General features: G+C 37.8%; 1 protein-coding gene and 2 long non-coding RNA genes across 9 annotated transcripts in view; 2 read left to right on the forward strand and 1 right to left on the reverse strand.

The window, feature by feature from the left end:
- Positions 1-525: 525 nt before the first annotated feature.
- On the forward strand, positions 526-5,467 carry LOC117155412 (uncharacterized). 2 transcript variants are annotated; one of them, XR_013059724.1, is made up of 4 exons: positions 526-2,639; positions 2,760-2,828; positions 3,038-3,107; positions 5,171-5,467. It is a non-coding gene; the product is annotated as an uncharacterized LOC117155412 (long non-coding RNA). The 2 variants fall into 2 exon arrangements; XR_013059723.1 differs by lacking the exon at positions 526-2,639 and having other exon boundaries at positions 2,662-2,828.
- Positions 5,468-6,022: 555 nt separating this feature from the next.
- LOC143303429 (uncharacterized) lies at positions 6,023-7,259 on the forward strand. The gene is made up of 3 exons (XR_013059686.1): positions 6,023-6,292; positions 6,471-6,792; positions 6,866-7,259. It is a non-coding gene; the product is annotated as an uncharacterized LOC143303429 (long non-coding RNA).
- A 1,944-nt stretch (positions 7,260-9,203) lies between these two features.
- LOC117155571 (zinc finger protein castor homolog 1) overlaps positions 9,204-24,369 on the reverse strand; it is a 122,964-nt gene continuing 107,798 nt past the window's right edge. For 4 of the 6 annotated variants that reach the window (XM_033331683.2, XM_033331682.2, XM_076623185.1 and 1 more), the window contains 5 exons: positions 18,955-19,533; positions 16,767-18,407; positions 15,602-15,700; positions 14,539-15,457; positions 9,204-13,989 (listed from right to left, as the gene is read on the reverse strand). In XM_033331683.2, coding sequence (XP_033187574.1) covers positions 13,485-13,989; positions 14,539-15,457; positions 15,602-15,700; positions 16,767-18,407; positions 18,955-19,533 — 3,743 coding nt within the window. In that variant the 3' untranslated portion in view covers positions 9,204-13,484. The remainder of the gene's footprint in view (positions 13,990-14,538; positions 15,458-15,601; positions 15,701-16,766; positions 18,408-18,954; positions 19,534-24,369) is intronic. The other 2 variants (XM_076623186.1, XM_076623187.1) reach the window with 2 other exon arrangements.

A 24,369-nucleotide genomic window follows, 5' to 3' on the forward strand; every position in this document is an offset into this window, starting at 1 on the left:
GAAATTGCGTAAACCAGTGACCGGAAAAAATTGTTCTGCGATTGTTCGCGAAACTTTGTCGACCAGTCACGCAATGTTTATTTTTATTTAATCTAAGAAGAATTCGATTGATAAAAGAGAGACGTACGGTTGTTTGATTCGTCTTTGTTCGTTCTAGAAGACAGTCGTTGCTTTTCTTTTTAAATAGAACAATTCGTCGGGGTTACGTCATTTTTCTTTGGCACGTGTATCGAGCCGATATACAAAGTGCCTCTTTACTTCACCTTATCCTCTGATTAACAGTTTCTTTGTGTTAGCATTTACCCATAATGGTTTCCTAAGTATTTATGTAAGCTGTGTAAAATTAAAAGGTTAGGAATAAGAAACATAATACAATTATAGCTTTCGAAATAATTCATTGCAAATATATTACAAAATACACAAATATCTGAAGGAGATGAAAGGACATCGGGACTTCCCGTCTGGAATATTGGGAAAATCCCTATACCCCAGTCCAGACTTTTTCTATAGCTACACTTAAATAATAATAAAAAAAAGAAATGGTTTTAATGTTCTAATCCGATTTTATGACAATGGGTTTGGGCTCGAAGTGACATAGCGAGTCACTGGACGTAGCCACGGTCACGGGAGACCTGACAGAGGTATGGAATGATTATATGGCTCTCCTTAAAAACAAAGATTGACCCGAGAGGTGGGGAGAGGAATATATAAGGGCAGTTCCACTTGGATTTTTTTTTTTTTTTTTTGGAGTTCATGCAGATAAGTTTTACTTGTACGTGGAGTTATACGTGTATCACATCGCATTCGTCATCCCGTAGACCGTGGATTCGTTATCGAACCTGAATTCGTTGTCATCAACATCTCGACCATCCTATCGCCGCTATTACTTATAGCCTCTTGTAGTGTCCACATTTGTACCAATAAACATCAGCTATATCCGCGATGGTAAATTGAGTGAAGGTTCATCGAACGCCCAAAATTCCAACCTTAATCCGACATATCTATCTGAATAAATGGAAGATCGAGTTTTTATCTGCAACCATCTAAAAGATGGCACGTACAGGGCTTCCTACAGACACACTTTTCAACTACATTGATGCCTTAGTTTTCTTTTCCCCCTGAAAGACTTGTTTTTTAACGCTTACAGTATTTTTTACAAGCATTCGTTTCATTTGTCATAAATATCCTCAAGTTCAATGAATTTTACAGCCGACTGGCACTGCCGATTACCAGATCTCTTATCCTTTTACCACGAGGAAGTTGCCGCGGGTGGAGATTGGTAGAGAATTTTACCACAAGTTACCGACCACTAACGAAGTTCGCCAAGCGGACATTTAAATTAGTTATATCGTTTCGTCTCTATCTGGATGTGGTTTCTTTCTCAGCAGTGTCGCCTCTTGTTTTATCTCTACTTCTCGACAAGACCTCAATACCTTATAATCTCGACAAAGTCTACTCCTCGTTTCAAGCTTGTAATCCTCGAAAATTAAAAGTACAAGCGCACTACATCGATTCTTGTATCCAGAAAGCAAGACCCACTGAACTTCTCCTATCTGATATTCTACCTGGAAATATCTTTCAGGTCGACGTGGTTTACAGAACAAATAAAGGAAGGAACTTCTGGGTAATAGTTTTTCCGTACATACACCGGGAATCATCGTACGGCATGGGATCATTAGCTGTTCGCGGTCAACGTCTCTGGTCTCCCCTCGCACTCGGTTTCAAAGCCGCAGAAACTCGTCTATTCCCGTGTCGACGATTTTCCACGGTTCTGGTGTGCTTTTTCGTCCCTATATGTGTCGACGGGTCGACGAACGGCACACGGATACGGCCCTGGCCAGCCCGCAAACAGCATTTTTCCACGGCGACTCGGTTTACGCTCGCGGTTAAAAAGAATCCGCTCCGTGTTGGTCGCGCGTCGCCACCCAAGTACCAACAGAAGAAATGGCAGAGACTAAAGACGGGCAGAACGAGCAAGGGAGCCGCTATAGCGGGCAAAAATCAAGAGATACCGAGCCAAGTTCCGGGAAACGGTTATATCGTATCGATCGTGTAAGTTAATCGCGTGGATTCGATATTTCATGGCGGAAAAATTCTTCTGAGTTTAATATGTATATCTTCCTACTTCTTCTTTTATCAGAAAGTAGGAGATGATGAGAAAGCACGCGTAATAACCGCGAATGCGTTAATATTCTCTAACGTCGTTTAAAATGGATGGAAGATGGAAAATTTCAGTCGGAGCTGTCCGTCGAGTATTTTAAGAAGTAAAAATTACTTTAAACAAGGTTTCTCTTTGTTTAAAGAATTGAAGCGACGAAAGACGCATGGTAGACGCAAGTGTGTGAATATTTTACAGGATTAAAAATGCAAATATAAATCGATAACATGTATTTGGTACTGTATAGAACAAAGATTGTTTTAGATTTCTCTGATTCTCTTTATTCATTTTTTTTTCTTTTCTTTAGTCGGAGGTAGCGGATATATAATAACTGAGAGTGCGTGAGCAATTTCTGTATAATATATAGAATTGCAGCGACAAGGACACACGTGAATTAATCGCATATGTTTGATATTTCAAGAAGAAAAGATTAGTCAAGTATTATGCAGTCTTCTCGTATCAAAGAATCAAAAATGTGATTGTAAGATACAAGTATAGTATAGACATTTTCTATGATTAAAAATACTATCTCGAAGGAAGATTGAATGTTTCATCGAGTTAGAATTCTTCCAACTTTGTTTGGTTTTCGTTTTACTTTCAGGACACCTTAGCTGATAACGAGGAACGTGTCGTAACTAGAAACGTGCAAATATCCTCTGCGATAAAAATCGTAAGTAAGTTGTAGGAATTACATATTTTAAACAGCAGAGATTATTGTAAGTTTATTTGGTCCTTATCTTTCCAGAAAATCGAGTATGTCATAATTGAAGACATGAGAATATTTTTTTACGATTACACGTTATTTGCGTAAAATCGAATATTTAAAAAAAAAAAAAAAAACACAGCTATCACTGTGTAAATTTATCTGCATTTTTTCAGAGAACCACAACTTGATGGCAAGGAACGTGTGATAAGAACAGACGCTGAAACATGTCCCATGATGAAAAATGTAAGTTAATCAAGCGAATTCGATATCTTAAGATTACACAAAACTCATTAAGCTTGTCTGGTTTTCCTTTTTTACAGAGGGTAGTTGACGATAATAACGAAAGACGCATGGTAATCATTTTTGTACAATTAAAAACGCAAAGATCGCCGGTTACAGTCAATAGCATAGATATTTTTGGCATAAAATTAACTAGTTTACAGATACTTGTTCGTTTGTTCGAACTTGTTTATCCTCATCTAATTTGCATTTCGTGATAAGGAATCACTGGATGTATTTTATTCTTTGCAGCTTTTTCTCGAGTACAAGTCTCGAGTCAGCTGATTGGCAGAATCGCTAATTATTCTTTAAAATAGACGAGGATCTTTGGAATTCCGATTAATCCATGACCTCGGTTACTAGAAACGAGCTTCGACGTGCTACAATAAACTTCAATATTAGAACTACCAGAATTATGAAAATGTCCAATCGATAGTTTTTCATTGGAATTTTATAAATATACAGCGGTAAATTTTTGAGAATTTTATACGAGATATTGACTTATCTATATCTTACATATCTTTTAAAAATTTTACACCTTTAAAAAGATACGTATTTAGGAATTTTTTGCGACGTTTTATAAAATCTGCAGATGAAATGTTATTCTTCATTTTACGTTATAATATCTCTCTACATATACTTCTCATTTTAATTCTTTTACACTGTCAGCCATAAGTATTAGGACATGCTTTTAGTACAAATTGAATATTTTTTCACTCTTTTCATTTTGTGGTTCATTTTTTTTTTATTATAAATTTGTCATTTCATTCGCGTCATACGACGAATTAAAAATCATAATGGTGTATATAAGATAAAATTTTCAGCACTGTAATTTACTTACACACACACCCTCACATATATATGTATATCTCAACCTTGAAAAGTATCGTCACTCTAATTTCATAATTAATTAAGTTATAACTTTATTCTTCGTCGCAATACGTTTTCGTGACTTGGGAAAGTACAATTAATTTTTACCAAATTTTAATTTATGAAAACTAACTTACGCTACTATGACCTTCAGAACTCCGTATGTGTCTTATGGCGAGTAACGTTAAATAAAGTAAAGTTTATTAAAGTATTGCGACAGTAAAACACTTATGGCAGCGTATTTTAATCTAAACTATCATCGGCATGATACAACGTACTATTCCCAATAGTTCTAGTGTTAGAGAAACTATAATCTTATATATTTATTATTGTATATGTTTTATTTAACTCTATATATTTTTTTTCTCTAGATAAAGTATTAAAAAATTTTATATCTTTCTATCTATATAGAATGTTTATTCCGCTGTTAATTTATTACGCTTCGATCTTGTTGCGTTGTATAATTTCTGCGCAATTACAAATTCGTTTAATTCCAGAAAAATGTGAAGAGCTTTGCTGCCTCAGCAAGAATAAATGTATTGCTTATACATTCATATCATATAGTATATGATATTATACAATATTTGTATGAACATTGGATAAATATAAATAGTAATTACATAACTTGCAATTATTGCAACCGTTTAGATATAAAAAAAGAAAAGGAAATATATAGATGTAGATGCATTCAAAGTCGACATAGAACATGCGGAAATGTATATATAATATTATGCAATTGTGTATAAGATTAGGTGTTTTAAAAGAAACATATGAGATATCTGGACATATATTCATTTGATAATCAATGGCGCACATATTTAATATAATTTTGCAATAATTATCTCATATTCTGTTGCAATATTTATATGATAACTTGTATATCTTATGAATATCTCATGAATATATTGTGTTATATACAAGAAATTCTAAGAAATATGTAAATAGATTATGACCTTATAATTTAGCATAGTAATTTATTTCAAAACCGTTTGCTTCGTCATATTTAAACACATCGCATAAAATTCTAAATTTTAAACTTTGGATCGATTGTGTCCTTCACCACTTCCATATTATCCTTGCACGTTCTACAAGCTACCCAACAATATTTCCATTCTACATAAATCCTTTATTTAATGTGTGTAATTTTGTGTCTGCAGGATTTTCTTCATAAGCCAGGATGAGGACAGTAAGAGTCATAAGGCAGCGAACAAGATTATTTCTGACTATAATAACTAGTGCGATTTGCTGTTCAGCGAACAATATGGAAAATAGAAAAATATTCCCTGTTCTTGAATTATTGCAGAAATTCTGATTGAATTAGAGAAGCAACGAAGAAAACGTGAATTATTAATTTATAAAGATAATTGTTAGATGCTAAATTAAGATACCATAATCATAGTGATAGGACTATAAAATATATATAATGCATGTGTATACATTATTAAAAGGTCTTAATAAACATTAAGCTATAGTTAATCAACTGTCCACCCGTTGCATTGCCTGTCCAGCGATCCTAGAGTGACCAAACGCAACGCTTAAACGAAAAGCAACGTTCAGAAGCTTTAAACCAATGTACAAAAACGAGAAACACGAAAAATAGTCCTAATCACAATTAAATTAAATTATAAGTACCGAAAGTTAATCTATCCCACTCCTCGTCTGCGGTTAACTTGTGCAGTGTCATCTAGTACATGGTGGTGGAACTGAAATTTTGGGCGATCACGCATAGATGGCAGAACGATGCACATCCGAACACAGAAATCGAGCTCCTTGGTTTGAACGCGTGTTGGACAAACCATGTGCTGCCATCTATGTTTAAATGCCTCAAGTCTCAGTTCCTTTAGTACGTAACAGATGGCAGAACGTGGCACGTCCGAACGTAGAAATCGAGCTTCTTGGTCCGAAACGTGTGTTGGACAAGCCACGTCCTGCCATCTATGCGTAAACGCTTCAAGTTTCAGTTCCTTCATTATCTAATAGATGGCCAGACATGACTTGACCGGAGACAAGGAGGGCTACAGTGTGCGATAAGGACAAATGATACGAGCGGCGGAAGGAGAGGATACAGTGTACAACGAAGACAGACATCACGAGTGATGCTAATAAGAGAGGATATAGTGTGCGACAAAGACAGACGATGCAAGTGCCGGTAGAAAGAGGGACTCTCTTTCTTTTTCTCTCTACTATGCTAGTGTAAACATACAGGAAACATAAATTAATTCTACTTCAATTAGAACGAATAACGAGTTGTGAATGTAAAACTAGTTGTAGTGTAAAAAGTAATTCAAGTATTCTCCTATAATTAAACTACCATTAAATGCAAATTAACTATTATCATTAATAACTCGGATATCTGAATTTATGGCATTTTTCAAACTGATACTTTGTTCCTTCCGATATATAGTAATTACATTTTTATATTATACCTTATGTCTAATTTATTATTCCACCTGCTAGGCTTTATCTGTCCTTATGTCACCACCACCACGACTAACCGTCACATGTGCAAGATTTTTCCAAAATAACGTCGCTGGAGTTATATCGGAAAGTCAAAAGACCTCGAAGAGTCGATGTTGCGCAGGAGAACTAGCGTTTGCTGCCAGTAGATCAATGAAAAGTTTGATTCACCGAGGGTATTCGCTCGTTTTTCGTCATCGCTATCGCTGCACGTGATCTGACCCTTCCCCTGGATCGATTAGACCCACCTCACACGTGGCTGTCGTGTGTTTCAGTCTGCACACCAACTTGATCTTTATTCTTAGCAAAATGGCAAAAAAGCGTAGAATATTTAATTAATTGTTATTTATTATAAATTTTGTAAATTTTTCTAGCATTTTATATGAATTTTGCAGATGCACTTTCGGCATTTGAGAATGGGGAAGATTTTGTAGTCATCGTAAATGGAGGGTTTAAAGAAGAGATCAGTAGCCTTCGATCAATCATTCGGAGTCAAGATAGCGGAATATTAAAGGCAACACGCTATTGTATTTTTTATGTTTGCTTTTCAGATAGAGTAATTGGATATCGACTCACTTAAATTTAAATTACACCGAAGAAAATAGCATTTAAATAAAATTACAGAAGTACGTAAATAAAATTGTAGAATTCTGGTCAAAGAATACTCCCTTAATTTCCTTTTCTACGTTTTATCACTGATTACTCATATTATCAATATTACTAATTCTCTATCTACATTAACAATAAAATAATATTATAAAATCGATATTTTCATAAAATTGCTTGTGCTTATTCTTCTATTTATTTTATTTACTTACTCTATCTTCTACAGGGTGGTTGGTAACTGGTGGTACAAGCGGAAAGGGGGTGATTCTACGCGAAAAAAGAAACCGAAAATATAGAATAAACATTTTTCGTTCGAGGTTTTGTTTTCGAGAAAATCGACTTTGAATTTTCGCTGGGTACGCGTGCACTTTATCGCGTCTCGTTATAACTCACTGTAGATCGTTGTCTCGATGGAAAAATTAAAAAAAAAAATTTTTATTCCATATTTTCGACTTCTTTTTTTCGCGTAAAATCACCCCCTTTACGCTTGTACCACCAGTTACCAACCACCCTGTATATCTCTTTAATTAAATTTAAATAATCTCTATATTTGTCTAATGTATTCTTCTCATTTAAATGTATAGAATGTACTGGCAAAGTTTAGCTGTTGCTATACGCCGCGTATTTGGTAAATATTATTATTTATGCCAAAGCGTTACGAAATACGAATGTTTTCTTATTTCAATAAATACGTCTATTTATCTTAACATTTTTAACAGATAACTATGAGCTAACCATGTTCATGTTGCCAAGCGATTAATCAATGTTATTCATTAGATTATGTTTAGTAAATTGAGCGATAAACCAGTTGATAAACCGCCCAGTAAACAGCATACAAAAAAAAAAGAAAAAAAAGAAAGGAAAAGAAAGGAAAAGAAATGAGAAAGCAAATAACTAGTTCGCCCATGTCGTTGTCATTACGTCAAACTTTCGATAAACTGAATTATTGCGCAAAATCTTTCGATAACTAATCGATAACCAAAGCTTGTCTCGCCTCGCGAAGATTTATTTACAAAATTACGATCTCGTTCTCGATTTCATTGAAATTCAGTGTTCATTGGTTCAGTTGGTTCATTGAAATTAGATAAGAACTGAAAAATTCTGCCAATATCTACCATCTTTCTCTTAGACGATGTAATTGTGTTGTTTCACTAACCTTCGAGTAACTATTAATTAAACCAATTTGTAATTAAAGTTTCCAAGCGATATAGTAGCGGAGGAAACGGCCAGAGGAGATAAATGACACGAAGATTGCTTCAACGTTTCTATGTACGATGCTTTACGATGTTAATTAACTGGTGAAAATTCCCTTCGAATTAATTCTGCCCTCTTCCTATACGTATCATATACTACAATGTTCTATTTGTCATTTTTAAACTGTTTCGCGTACCTTTGCCGAGAGCACGATCTATAAAATGGAAATAAATTAATTTCGTACAGTGGTTTATAGACGCTGAGATAACATGGCGAACGTTCTTCGTTTAATTTAGAAATATTGTTTACCGGATACTAATTTACAATATAAAAATGATCAATATTGAAATATTCTTTGCCTGAATAATTAAAGGATGCTTGTGGAAAGCACACGTTTTTAAATTACTCGTTTCTAGTCACAGAGCGACATCGGAATGAAACAAGCGAATAAAAATGTGAGTCTTTCCTCGTTGCTTGTGAACTTCATTCGGTTTCAATTTCTACAGTTTATTGATGGTTTTCTGGAATATAAACTGGCTATCGTAAGTATATACTTAGAAGTTAAGTATTTCATGCGAACAGTTGCTGAATAATAAAACTGTTTTGGAAGCTGCTTCGACTGTAAAGTGGTTGCTTTGGAGAAAGAATTTCGAAAATATTTTGTCAAACTCCGCTTTCAGCAGATCTTGTGATCTTGAAATTCCTTTGGAATGTCAATTCGTCTACTTTCGATTCAGCTTTTTCTTTAGATGATACGAAAGTATAAAAAAAAAAAAAAATAACATATCGATAGCTATGTCATCTTTTTTCTTGCTCCAAACGAAGAATCTTTTATCGTGGACCTTCGACACAACGGCTTATCTTGTTAGAAAAATATTTGATTCTACTTTCGTTTCTTCGATAGCCAGAATATTTGATGAAATGACAAAATGCTTCTCGTTGCTATAAATATTTTTAATCTTTACTTGTTCGAAAGCAAAATCACAGCTACATAAGGTGTGTGTTTCCGATATTCATTCATAATATAATAATAATAATAATAATAATAATAATAATAATAGAGAATATTAATTAATAATTAATAATAATTAATAATAATAGATAAAATTATATAATAGCTTTCTTTTCTCTTACATCCATACAGCAGGTATTTTAATACTAATGACCGTACGATAAATTTTCCTTTCTCTCAACTTTCCACAAACAATAGTACGTTTTTTTTCTTTCTACTGGTATACATATATCACTCTTTTACACAATTTCTCCCTCTCACACACGCGCACACAAACACACACGCACGCATAAACATACCCATACATACTTCCATCGTTACTTAGTATTTTTTCTTCATCGTCATCGATAATCTTCACAATAATATATATTTCTATTTATATATATATATATTTATATATATATATAATATAGGCTCGATAGTTATAAGGCAACCTCAGTTCATCGTCGCTACACCAAACATACACTCTCTCTCTCTCTTTCGTTCTCTCTCTCTCTCTCTCTTTCTCTCTCTCTTTATTTCTTTCCAAGTCTCTCGCGATGATCCATCGAGGTTGGTTCACCCTCTGAACGCTCGATCCTCTCGCGATCTCGCCGACTTCGGTCCTCGTCAGACCACAAAACGCGCTCGTATCGCGATTTACAATAAATATTTTACAGCTTCGGTTCAGGTTCTTCGTCGTTCTTCGCGCGTTTCTATCGCGCGCGAAAGAGGAATTGAAAGCGACAGGCGCTCGAGAGAGAGACTCTACATCGTTTATGGCACTCGTTTAATAATGGCTCGGCTCTCAAGCAGCTTATCCACGATCCTCCGCTTCTCCTCGAAGCTTCGACACGTACAATTCGTGAGATCTCTCGCGAATAGTTTGAACAATCTCGCGATTACCGAGATAAAACAGCGAGAGATCGAGGTCGCGAAGTTTGGCGCGATTTTTGCTCGATCGCGAGAGGACGGGACCGTTTTATGACTAATCGACTTCGTTGACACGCGTAACCTTGCTAGTGGAATGATATACTAGTAGAGACTAATAGGGGAAAAGATTGGGGTTGAGTTTGGGAAGGCTCGTCCTGGATCGCTGAGCACCCGCTTTTTGTTCTTGAACATCGTGAAAGTTTGATGGTTGATACAAATTATTGAGAATAATAAACGTGGGAGAATCGTTGCTGTAACAATGTAAGAATTTTCAAAATTCTCCTGATTGTTCTTGGAATTCGACGTTCCATATAAATTATTAAGAATATCGTTAAAACGTATAGAAGAATTTTTAGGATTCTCTTCGTACTTCTTAAAATTTCATTTTTAACACGAACTACGGCGTATGAATTGTTAAAATACGCGAGAGAAGCAGTTTTCTGTAGCAGTAAAAGGTTTTAAAAAAGCCTGCTCGAATTCTTTTGTAAACGAACGACTGTCTTTTATGATAGAACCTTTCGAATGTTAGGAATTTTCAATCGCTTGAATTGTAAAAGTGTGGAATTGAAAAATCTTCAAACGAAATTTACAAAAAGCGGGTCTCCAAAATGACGAGCTAAATTCTCGTCTTCGTGACTCTCGACTCACGACACGTGGAAAAAAGTGTCTAAAAAACGAATAATCCTTATCAGTCGCAAAGTTTCTAACTCCTTTAATCGCATATACAAGCATCTAAAATTTCTATTGGTGTATAAAATTCCAAACAAACTAATATTATCTCCGATATTGTTTATAAAATAATGACAGGATAATTCTTGGCGACTGAGTTTTCATTTTCTTTCTTTCTTTTCTTTTTTTTTTTTTTTTGTTTTTCTTGTATTTCGACGCGCTTCTTTAAGGCACTAACTTCCTACGATCGTGTTCCACATCGTTGCAGTGTGTCTTTTTTTTCTTATTCTTTTCATTATCGTTCGTATTAAAAGAATTTGTGTAAATAATCGGTCATTGTTGCTAAGGCACGGTCCTACAAGTTCGGGGAAAACTCTAAAGGCACCCTAGCGCGTCATCATCCAACGCTCGCACGCTTACATTTCATCCCGGTGGGATTATGCACACTCTAAAAGCTACATAGTTGATCGTATTCCTCGAGAAAATACGCAATTCACTGTCTTCTTTAGGTCCGTCGTGTTACTCGTCGATCGTCTTTTTTTTTAACAGGGGAGGAAGCTCCAACGATACGATAAATAAAGTGGAAAATTTGCATAGGAATTGTTAAAATTGGTATCCTATAGGATATTAAAGAGAATAATAAAATTATAAAATATTAATTTTTTAAATTAATAGATAAACGCATACTGTGATGTTTGGCAACTTTAAAAGGATAAACTTTTAGAGAGACGAAGCTTCTTTAATTGATATTTCGGAAAATGGAAAAGCTCTTTCTACTCAAATTTGCTGCATACGATCGCTCCGATATTGAGACGAATGAAAATATTTTTCCAGTAGAAATCCTACTTCTTTACCAAATTAATGATATCGTAACATTGCTGAGTATCCCCTGGGAACAGGAACGCGAGAATTCCTATCGTTTCCGATATGCACCGCATCTAAAACGCACACCAGCCGATCTTCTATTTCGAGCATTCGCATTTTAAAGTATACCTTTCGTACATGCTTCTCCTTTAAAACTCCTTTAAAATTACAACAAGCAACGGTTGCCTGAAAAGCGAACAAGAATCACTGAATCATCCTTGATCTGTGTTCGCCCTGTCTCGTCTTGGCTGGCAGTCTTTTTGTTAACTCTCAGTTTTCTTGCAGTTTTTTCTTTTTTTTTTTTATTACTTTATATCCTTTTTTTATCAATACTGTTCGTAATACGATTAATGAGAAACGCATACCCTCCTAGTCGTGGCACGTGTCCCGAGAAAGCGTATAATCTTTAGTACGAGTCGCTACCATTTCGGCTATGCAAGTTCCTTTGTCGACATAAAGGAGGAACTAAGGAAACAACTGTGAGTTCTTATTAAAAGAAAAAAGAAAAAAAAAAGGAAAACTGTGAACAATCGTAGAAAAATCATTGCATCATTGACGAACGATCTCTTTGCTATATGTTATCATTTTACCAATTACCGTGAATTTTTGGAAAATTCTTCGGCATTAATTAGCAACGATCATCAATGACGCGATGGACTAGACACAATGTTCTTGTCTTTTTAACTCGCCTTTCTTGCCGGTGATCATTTACATAGAAAAACAACAATCTGAACTATATAATCCTGGACTCGAGTTTCAGTAAATTTCATTAATAAGTTCTCTGCAAAGAGATTCGAGCTTTTTCTCTCTCGCGTGTCAGTTCTTTACATATATTAACTATCTATATTCTAGGAGCTAAATCGTCGTGACGACTAACTTCGCGGAGGGTACGCGAGCGATACTAGAAAAAAAAAAAAAAAAATATGAGGAAAACAAAGAAGGAAAACGAAATGTACAAGGTCTTTTTCTATTTTAAATATTATAGTTTGTCTTTTATCCTCGCGATCTAAAGCTATAAGATAGACTTGTCGTTCATGTTTATTGTCTACGGTTCTATGCCAGGTTTCTTCCGTCGTTCCATAGATCTCTTTCATCACGAAATCATTCTGTGACACGAAATTCATTCAAAATTCTTCAAAAATTCTTCTCCACTTCTTCGCCCATCGCCGAGACGATTCGAGAAGGATCGTGAAAATATTAAAAAAAAAAAAAAGATCGTCATTCAGTTAATAAATATCTCCTCTGGTAAGTACGAAGTCATCGAGTTTGACTGAACAGTTCCATTCGATGCATCGACCGATATATATGTATATATATATATGTATATATACATATGCTGTTTCGATCCGAACGAGAAGACACACACGCCGCCAAGAGCTATCGATTTCTCCTGGTCGATAGAACGGCTGAAGATTAATGACTAGGCCGCGGTCGGGGTCTGCTCCTAATCATCCAGCCTCGACGAACAAACGTACATACGCGTTGTGCGTATCGGGCATGGACAATCGCGAGCGAAATTCTGCAGGGAATGTCTACAGGGTGCATGAAATTGTCTTTTTTAGTTTACTCCTCCCTCGGTCCTCTTGTAATCAGATTTCATCAGCGAGATCCGAATTTGTCGGCTGGATCCAGCCCCCCGCTGCTTCCTTACTCTTTCTTCGGCTTCGGGCCTGGACTCTTCAAGGAATGTCTACCGGGGACCAGAGAATTGTCTTTCTTGAGTCTTCTCCAACGAGTGGCAGCTCCGGTGAACGTCGTTATGTATCCATGTGTCGATACTTGTGAGCAGACATCTGCGCTAGGCCCAGAACAGCGTACTGACACTGAAGACAGTGGTAGTGTGTCTGTTTACCGGAATGCTGACATTGGACACCACCGCAAGGCTGACTCGGCGTGAATTTCTGAAAACCGGCCGCCGCGATACTGTCCAATTTCGCATGCTGTCGCCTGTGAGCGACCACTTTGTTCGTATCTGTGCAGACGAAATCGCATTTCAAACAGTGAAAGTGCGAAGCCTTGTTCTGCATCGAGCCTAACGAAGAGGTGTAGGCACACTGTGCTCTTCCACAGGGAACATTGGCTCTATATTGTTGGAAATCACCGCCCATTAGAGTGTCGAGACGCTCGTGTCTCGCCGTGTGCTGAACGAAACGCGTTTTGTCGCAGAACGAGTAGCCACAGTCTTGACGCATGCAATGGAAATGTGTCTGGTGCTCTCTGTAGCCGCAGTGCGGGTACCTACAGTCTTCGTTGAATCTGAACCTGAAATGGAAATTAAAATCGTTACTTACGTGACTTATAAATAAAAATTTACATCCCGCTATTACTATTTATCGTTGTGTCTAATATTATTACTAGATATTTTAATTATTTGTATTAAATATTATTAATTTGTATTAAATGGACACATTTAACGACCGGACGAATTTTCTCAGAATATCATTGTCTTTTTTATTGTATATGAAAAAGCATAGAGGCTTTTGGGTCGAAATTGATTCATGCATTAAATTTGATGAAATTAGAATAGAAATAACTCGTAAGCGTTAAGTATACTTCTAGACACTAGTATCCTATTCTAGATGACCTTGAAATCTGAGAAAATGACCTGGAGAAGAAGTATGTCTTATGCTTATATATAGCTCTTTAAATAATGTGACTTTGTCCTAAGGATTTCTCTCGTAAAATTAATTTCATAAAAATTTCATAAAATAACAAAATAATTAGATATTCCTATTTAAACATCTCACCCTGTATTATAAAATATAACGTAACACAGTAAAAATTTCAACCTAGGAAAAGCATAACACAGACCTGACGTATCCCTCCGGTACAGGCTCGTCCTTCAGCATCCGCATGGAATGATGAAGCCTCTGCTTCTTCGCCTCCGGAGAATTGCTATCAGGTGGAGACAGGGATCTCTTGTTGAGATTAAGATTCGCAGCTAACGAGGCCAAAGGATTTTCATCTCTGGTTGGAGGTAGAAAATTGGTCGGAGGTAAACCTGGAGCAAACATTAGCCCTGGTCCACCAGTGTACATGCCGCCATGCTGCAGGAAAGGTGGCAGGGCTTGGTTCATCAGGGCTATCTGTTGATTCATAGCAGCCATTACAGCAGGGTTAGGAAAATGGAATCCGTGGCTAAGGTCGAGTTCGAAGCTGGTGGGAACCGGGGATTGTTGGACACTGGTTGGCATACTTGGCTGAGACAACTGGCCATTCTCGTTGTTATCCATCACCGAATTGTTTCCATCGTCCCTCGATACTTCACTCGGTTCTCTCTTAACATTGGGAACGTTCTGAACTCCCACGTCCGAGCCACATCTCGTTGGCTCGATTTTCACCTCTTTCACTTGGGTCTGTTGGCTAATTTGACCCAGAGTCTGCTGCATCTGACGTTGCATTTGATTCTGGAAATTCTGAATATTCTGAGCCATTTGAGCGTTCTGCGCCATAAAGTCGTGCTTCTGCGATAATTGCGTCAGATAGTCGTGTTGCATTTGACTAGGCGCCTGACTGGTTAGATCGTGCTGCTGTTGACTGAGAATGGCGCCTGTAGAATGTTTCGCTATGTGTGCCACCAGTCGGTCCAGTTCGGAGAATGCTTGATTACAGGCGTTACAGTGATAATGGTTTTTGCGTTTTAATTTGCAGAAAGGCCTGCTACAGCTCTGCTCTGGTCCATACAGGGTATGCGGCGAAGCTGAAGACGTGGATGGAAGAACCGGCGACTCTGCAATGGAAAAGTTTAGCGTAAATACAGGTGCGAATTTTGAAAAATGCGGAAGGCGAAAGGCGACGACTGATTTACTATTTACTGATTACTAATCGAACACAATTCAAGGCAAGAAAATTGGTCGTCGAAAGAGACACGAACCTTGGTGCACGGAAGTTCGCATGGATAGCACGACGCCCGGAAGTGCGGGTTCACTCGGCGGTCCACTGACCGGATAATAGGTGCCAGCCGCCCTCACCACTAGCAACAATCAACCAAACAACCAACACTTCAAATATACCTCCCACTATAATTACAACCACCTTGTACAATAGATACATCAAACGCAACAAGAAAATATAATGTACATGAAAACAAAAATAGGAATAAAATAAAGGATAATTGGGAAATGTATTGTAATCCTTTCGAGAGCAGGCTAAATGAATTGAAGGGCACATAACTAAAACGAGCCTTATCTATGGTTTATATTCCTCAGGGGAGCAAAAGTATAGTTTAATTTCTTTTAATATTAACCGACTAATTTTCATTCGTCGGTACTGTGCTTAAAATGTTCCAGCTGCTACTTTGAGATATTCGAAGAAACAAAAGTTTTACATTTTAATGTCTTTTCTATTCAATTCATAATATTTAGTTATTAATATTTAGTTATCCATAACAGTCTGTGTACTATAATTTTGTTTCAAAGAGTAAGGACACGGGGAATTTCGAAAAAGAAAAAATGCCAGATAAGAAATGACACTTTAACTAAAGAAAGGATTTTTTATAATATCGAGTCCACTATGTTGTGAGTCTAGTTTCTCACTATTAGAATGCAATATTAGAAAAAAAATTGATATGATTGAAAAATTTGACAAGAATCATTTTGTTATAAGTGGACTGCGAATTTTTATGCATTTATAGAAAATTTAAAGGTGTACAAATTAAAAATGCATAAAATGCAAGATAACATGCAAGAATATATAAAGTACTCAAAACATAAAATATTATGATATTTATCATAATATTCGATAAACAAAACATTTATCTATCCAAATTCCATTTCTTTAATTGGATTAAATAAAAATACGAATTTGCATAAATATTTGCAGTCTAATGACGAGCTTAACAATTCATAGTGACATCGAAAGGATTAAGGAGTGCTGACGTGTATCGTAATATACGCTGGAGTGCGTGTACGTGCAAAAGACATGCATTGATTGGATAACTGTCTCGGTAAACATCTCAAGTAACTACCAAACAAAACTCATCTATAAAACAGTACTATACAGGTGCACTGGTTCGTGTCCATGTTGAAAGTTACACTTACCGGTGGTCTTATTAACATCTGGGCTGGGGATCTCCGATTCCTTTTCGTCCATAATTGATCTGTTCTCCATGTCGCTGGCCAAGCTTTCCTCAGGTTTCTCGATTAATTCAGCCGGATTCTTTACTTGAATCCTCGGCTTCGTTTCTTGAACCATAGGTTGAATTTGCGTCTGACATTCTTGGTTCGACGAGCATTCAGGTCGATCGTCGTGACTACTGTGCTGTTTCTCGTGCATCGCCATCGTCGAGTATCTGACGAAGGAGTAGCCGCAGTTCGGCCTGGTACAGTGAAAATGCCGATTAACGCGATTACTGTGACAGCCAGCCAGTCGACAATCTACCATCTTATCGAAGAAGGCAAAGCCGGGCGGTATGTCGACGTTATCGTGAAAGTCTTTGCTATGCATCAGTAGCTGGTCGGGTCTATCGGTGGAGAAATGACACCTCAGCTGCGAGCAGTGATGGTGTCTCGTTGATCTGAGAACACAAGCCGGATCTGGACAACCGTCTGGGTTGTAGGTGGAGAATCCTTCTGGTTCGCCGAGACTGTTCGAAGGTGAGATACTTCCTTCTCTCTCTTCGATCATAGGATTGGGTGTCAGACTAGGTGTCTGAGGTTTGGGTAGCTTGAAACTGGTAAAGATCGCTTGTGGAGAGTCGTGAGTATGAGTAGTTGGGTCACCGCCGGACCAAATTTCGATAACCCTATTTTTTGGAGGCCTGCCTCTCTTCCGCCTGAACATCGCGTCGATATTAGTCAAGTGCGTTAACGTAACATCAGAGGATAGAGCGTGAGAAGAACAAGAGAGATTTAACTGTCGACTATATTCATGAATCTTATAATGTTGCAGTCGACGGAAGGGTTTGTCAGTCGAAAGGATTACTTCGCGACAGTTCTCCCAATTACAATGATAATGTTTCTCCTTATCGGCATACGGACAACTGTCGTCGCAGCCACCTTCCTCGAAGAAGGCATCGGTGATGCGCTCTTGAGTCTCGTGCTCTCTCAAATGTTCCCTGACTTCGCGAGGATCCTTCAGAGCTGTACCACAGCGATCTAATCCGCAGTGATGATGCTCCCTGCCTATGTGACAGGGACAGTCGGCTGTCGCAGGTACCAGATACGCAAGTTCTGTGGCAGTAAGCTGCTGACTCTGTTGCTGCTGCTGATGCTGATGATCCACAGTCACTGTGGAACTTCCACTAGCAGTGACCGTGGTTGTTGGCGCGGTGAGATCCATCGCTAGGTCGCTACCACTCTGAAAGGAATCATCCAAAGAATAATACGACGGCGAGCCTCTATCCTCGTTCGAGCTTTCGCCATTAAGACTCAAGGAGAGACTCTGCGTGCTGAGATCATCCGGTGGCCATGATCCTGGCGGTCGAATACCGCCAACAGCATTGATCTGCTTGTACTTTCTGTAAGCCAATTCCGTTTCATGACGCTCGTGTTTTCGTTTATGAGAAAACAGCTGACCGGATGAATGGAGAACGTAGCTGCAATGAGGTCGTATGCAATGGATGTGATTGCAGACGCGTGAGAAACGACATTGCTCGAAGGGACACGCCTCGGACTTCATGAATTTCTTGAACCCGTCGCGGGATAATTGCTCGTCTTTGATGTGGTACGATTTGTGCTTGTCTGTAAGAAGAAGACGGAGAAAGGAACTTATTAAAGAAACCAGTTAAGGACCTTGGGCTAGATTGGTACTAGGTGTATTAGGTGCATTAGGTGTTAGGTAGATCGGAAAGTTCTGTCGTTTTTGATCTTTGAAAGGATAGAAATGAATTGTTTTAGTTGAAATGTCTATCAATCGTTTAATATAATATCTATTGTTAATTCATTTACTGATAATTCATTTACTTCGTTGTTGTAGAATTTGTTATTTTTCTTGTTGATATATTCTCCCCTCGGTCTCATTTAAAGCATGAAACAATTCACGAGTTAGAAAGCAGGTCACTTTAATTACCTAGGAACTCCGGAACCCTCGGAACGAAGTTGTAATACATACATGTATCAGCAAAATCTGGCGACAAAACTTTTCGATCAACCTAAACGGTTAACTGTATAGAGATATCGGCAAGCAAACAGAAATCGCTAATATTGTCACGGTAAACACAACGAATAATCTAGGAAAGAGAGGACTATAATTTCTAATTTTAAGGGAGAACTGCGAGTAGTTCTTTACCCATGTCAGCCTTGTTCTTGAAGGTGAACCGGCAACCTGGTCGGCGACAATGGAAGTGCGTGGTCCGCTGGCCAACGAAGGGACAGTGATCGGTAGCACAGCTCTCGGTAGCGCGAAATCTCTGGAAACCTTCTTGTATGATAGCCGAGTCCTTGCGATGGTAGTTGGCGTGCATCTGCACGTCCGATGTCGATATGTAAACCTTATCGCAATTTTCATGGATACAGTGGTAGTGTGTCTGTTTTCTATTGTGGGGGCAAGCACGACCCGGATGCCTCTCCGAGCAATCATCCGTCGGCGAATACCTCATGAACCCGTGCTGCAAAGATTCGTCCCTCTTTTTGTGCCACTTGAAATGCCTGATCATTTCCTCCTTTTTCACAAAGACCCTACCACTGCAGTCCAGACAGTGAAAATGCTCTCGGCAACCGAGCTCCTTACAATACGAGCTACCGCATTCTTGACCCGACGTGTACCGCCTCACGTATCGGGAGTAATCGATTATCGGTTGTGACACAGAGCTTTTCGAGCTACCGATCAAGGTGTCCGCAACCGGAGACATGCTTTGTCTCAACAATGCTGAAATCAGAAACCAAAGAGACGAGGTGAGGATTACTCTCGGGCTGAGGATTTACGGGATGATGATCAGCAGGATCGAATGTACGGAACTTTTTCTTTTATATATAGGGAATTTCAGTTTGAACTGGCAAGTTAATTCTTGAATTTTTCGATAGCAGATTCGAGTGGTATCGTCTGCTGTTAATAAAGAATCGGATGGTTGGTAAAGAAGCGTTCTGTAGTTCACTGAGTTCACTGAAGAGCTTCACTGTGCGCGCTTGATTTACCGACCCTATCTGCGACAGTCTAATGTGGTTAGTAAGAAGTAGAGTTTGTCATTGATGTAGACGTTTAAAGTGTAATTACACGAAGAAATTGATGGATATTACAGAAAAGAAATTTGTCTTTCATTAAATGTCAGCAGCAATTAACGGTGACATGATTAATATTTAAACGATCAACCGTAACGTTTAAGAAATCATAAATATGTCCACGACTTTTAAAAAACCTTTGGTAATGATACTGTAGTATCTCAGATATGAGTTATAGCATAGCCTTTCAAAACCAAATGAACAGAAGTGAAATAAAAACGAGTTTCGTTGCAGGTCCTACAACTTCAAGTCATTAAATTATCAATTTGCAACAGCTTGTTTATGATTGACTTATTCTAGTTAATTAATTACAGGTCCTTATGGGATACTATAATGTTTTGCCGAATTTTCAATGAATTCCACAAAAATATTATCAATATAGGGATGCAATATGGCCTCGTGTAATTCATATTGAGAACTTGCGAACTGTAACTTGGAACAATGCGGACTGCCTTTATTAGGAATACTGAAAGCACGGAGTTACTTTGTACATCAAATATACTTGCTAATTCTTTTTAATTGAGTATTTTGATTTCGAAAGCTTGACGATTTTTCTTCCTATTATTTTGAATTTCATTTTCGAGACAAGATTCGCTACATTTTATTCTGAATCGAACCATCAGCGATTTATGATTGCAACACGCCATTGTAGTTTTATCTGACTACCTCCAAAGTAACGTAAGTCCACAGACCTTAGGACATCTTTTGATATTTAATTTAAAATACTCTTCACTATTTGGTAATATACCAAAGAAATTAAAATTTGTTAGAATTTTTCAACAAATATGAATGTGTTATAGTCTATCTAAAAATTTACTAATCACTATGCTACATCATGTCTACAAGACCAACGTACTTCTGAATCTCTAACAAGGTTCTCTGATTCCATAGCAGTCTCGTCATGACGCGTTAGAAGTTTCCAGGATGTTTGTCGTGTTCATACGGTTTAAGTGACAATAACACGCTCTTCCCAAGAATTTCGCGAATAGCCGCGAAATATATGTATAACCACCAGGAGAATATATGGCAAAGACCCCACCTCTGTTAGCCGGAAACCATGGTCCACGTTCGGCGTGCCCTACCAAAGGCTTGGTTGATTCCAAGAAATTCCTACTTGTCGACTGTGCACGTTTGAATGCGTTCAGAAACGAGTTTAAAAATTGTCGAATATTTCTCTTAGGGGTTCCCCCCATCGGACCCTTTGGTGGGGATAGATACCAGCGAAGTTTTATGCGCACGTGTGTACGCGAAAGAGAAGAAGGGTTCCCCGTGTGGCAGGGAAACGAAAGAAAAAGGAACAACGAGAAAAGAGACGAAATGGTAAAGGTTGCGAGGGAGAGGCGAACCATTATACATACTTCCCATACTTTCATATTACGTTCTCTCAAATGCACGAAGCTTCTGGATCGATCTCGTTTTTTCGTGAATGAAATCAGCAACGCATGAAACTACGATTACGGAATTGAAGTCCAGAAAATTTATCCCATAAGAAGATTGCGGAAGAAGAATGCGATAAGTAACAAAGTTGCCTTTGTATTTGATTTCGGAATTAAATATGTTCATCCTCTTCAAAATTATCAAAATATTAGTGATAATAGTATTAAAATAACTTCGTCAACTAGATTTAAGGGATATTTTGACACACAGACATTTTTTGAGACATTTATTGGTGCGAAGAATGGTTTTCGCTCGCAATTATGGTATATTAAAATTCTACCATGGTCTTCACATTTAACAAATTAAATGAAGAATTCGTGAAACTGTGATTACAGAATTAGGATTCTAAAAATGGCACCATACTGCGATTTTCTCGCGAATAAGATGAGCATATCCTTCTTTAACGGGGTTAGGCCGAAGACAGCACGTGCTCAAATTACGAAATTTACATTTCGCTCTGGATGCTTAAATTAATTATCCAGTTTAGCTGAACCGGGAACGTTGATGCATATTGTTGCGTAACATTCGGTTTGGACTGTTAATCTATCCTCCGGTGCAGTAATTATGTAACACAGCTGCGTGTTTTGTGTAGCTCGTTAGAGCACCTTCTGACTACTAGCCGTCGAGGAAATTCTTATTCGCGCGAATTTACAGCCAACATCCACGATGTAACTCATTACGTGTGAGAAAGTTGCAAACATACGAACGTTGGGGGTCAAGGCTCCTCTTATCGAGTTGCTATTAATTAAGAATAAACGCATAGTATGGCGAGTGCTACCAAGAGTGTCCATGATTCTTCTTTAATATCCGGGAATGTTAGACATTTTGTTGATGCCTAATTATGCGTACCGCGTCGCAGGAAGCGTGCCAAAACGGCTGCTAGGCATCGAACGGAACCTGGCCTTGGATCTTGTTAAAAGATACAATGATGTATATTCGATCCTAAATTTGATCAAACAATTGAGTATTTGAGTATTAAAATATCAATAAAGTAGGTCATTGATCTCACAAATCTCTTTATCATGGTATACGATGGTCGAATTTGTTGAATAATCGAACAAGTATTAAGAATTATTTCGTGAACATTAATATTAGATGGGAACTAAAATTTCTAATTGAACATTGAATAATCTCCATTACTGTATTTCGTTTATTCTTAAAAAACGTTTAAGGATCATTTTTATGATTATGTTGATAACAATATGAATATGCATAGATAGAAAAGCCATATTTCGTCAATTCTCGGTGTAAAAGTTGCGTTGGAAACTAGTGTCGAAGCGATTAAAAACTGTTTCAAGTTTAAGACGGAAGGGAGTGGCAGTGCCGCCCATACAGTGGGACAAAAATGCTGACAACAGTGCGCAGCGAAATGAAGAATACGAGAAACGTGACGGGACTTAAGGGTCAAATCTTAAAAAATATGAGAAATTCACGGAACGACACGCGCAATCGGGATCCCTCTTTTTCTACCCCTTTGCACGAATATCCAGCAGCTTTCAAAGGCTGAACCCTTTTATTCGTAGTTCTTGAAACTCGTATAGGCTGGAGGGGAGAGGTCGATCCGGCTGTGGATGAAAAACCCCGGGCCCTGATCGGGGAGTTTAAAATTTTCAAAAAGCCCAATCCTGAAAAGAAGGCCCCGTATTTCAGCGCGCAGGCTCTCTCCTCCTTTTTTTATCATTTAATCCGCGCGCTGAATAACCCTTTATACGCGTCCCGTGATCTGGTGAGCTGAAAATCCTCGACCCAAGCACGATCTCCAACCAAATCTACACGACATACTTTCAAACAGGCTTATATGTTACGGAAATGAACAATTTTTCAAATATTATGACATAAGTTTAATTCTCACAGCCAAGCAAATTTCATTTTTATTTAATTCATCACCAATTATCATGATTATCTTCGCGGTCGATACTCACTTCTTTCGTATTACTCACAAGCTCTCATTAGTTGTAGTTTTAAGTTATAAGTATAGTGAGAAAGATAGATGTTAGACTCAATTTTTACCAAATTATCTATAAATGAACTTTGCATTTGTAAAAGAGAGCAGACATTTTTGTAATAAAAGGAATGTCTTGTATAGAACATATAATATAAACTATAGAATATTCGAACATTTTCTTTTTCTTAATGATAAACATTGCTTAACAAATTTGTAATTTTAATTTGTGGAACGTTTCTATAAAGAAAGAAGGGGAGGGGCGCGTATTAACATAACCTACAAAATCGCGTGTTTGGATAATGCGTCAAGTGCCCGCTGCGTCGTAGCCCGTTCTACGCGGCAGCCGCGAAGGGTCCATTGAACCTTTTCCTTCCTTTTTCTCTCTCGAGAGGTCCTAAATACCGACAAAAAAAAATCCCAACGGGCAACCCCCCTCACGGCTTCTTTACCCCTTTTTCGACGGCCCTCGTCACAACATTGTTTCCGGAAAAACGGCTCCGTTAAAGGAGTAACCGGCCAGATGCGATTTAATGAGCTAGAATAGAGATGCTGCGTCGATTTCACGGACCTCTGGGGAGGAGTGGTGCGGAAACGTGATCGATGGGAATATTTTGACGTTGCACGCCAATATTTCTGAAACTTCGAGAAAGGATCACGTTAATCTTCCATCGATCTGTGTAGGAAACTTCCATCGATTCTTGGAAAGTGACCTTTTATTTTCAAAATTATCGATAGGAAGATTCTTCCCGTTTTCACTGTCTCAAAAGGGTACAATATGTTATTCAACCCCAAGAAGAAAGAAGAAGAAAACTTTCGAATCTCACCAAAAGTTTCCTCGAACGCTACCAAACAACAATTTAATAAAAAGTTGTTACCATCGTAATTATGAATAAAAATTCTCTTCTACTGGATAAATAGTAAACGAGTTCGAGCTATCTCGTTCTAAAGGGAAGAAAGTAGAAATCTTTCGAAGTTCTTCAAAAGTTTCCTCAGGAGAAACCAAAGAACAGTTGGTCCCATCAAAATTATCAATAGAAATAACCTTCTTCTGAGTAAGCGTCAAAAGGGTATAAAAAATGCTTAGCTCTAAAAAGGAGAGAAAAG

This window comes from Bombus vancouverensis, chromosome 12 (assembly GCF_051014615.1).
Source record: "Bombus vancouverensis nearcticus chromosome 12, iyBomVanc1_principal, whole genome shotgun sequence".
Taxonomy (NCBI): domain Eukaryota; kingdom Metazoa; phylum Arthropoda; class Insecta; order Hymenoptera; family Apidae; genus Bombus; species Bombus vancouverensis.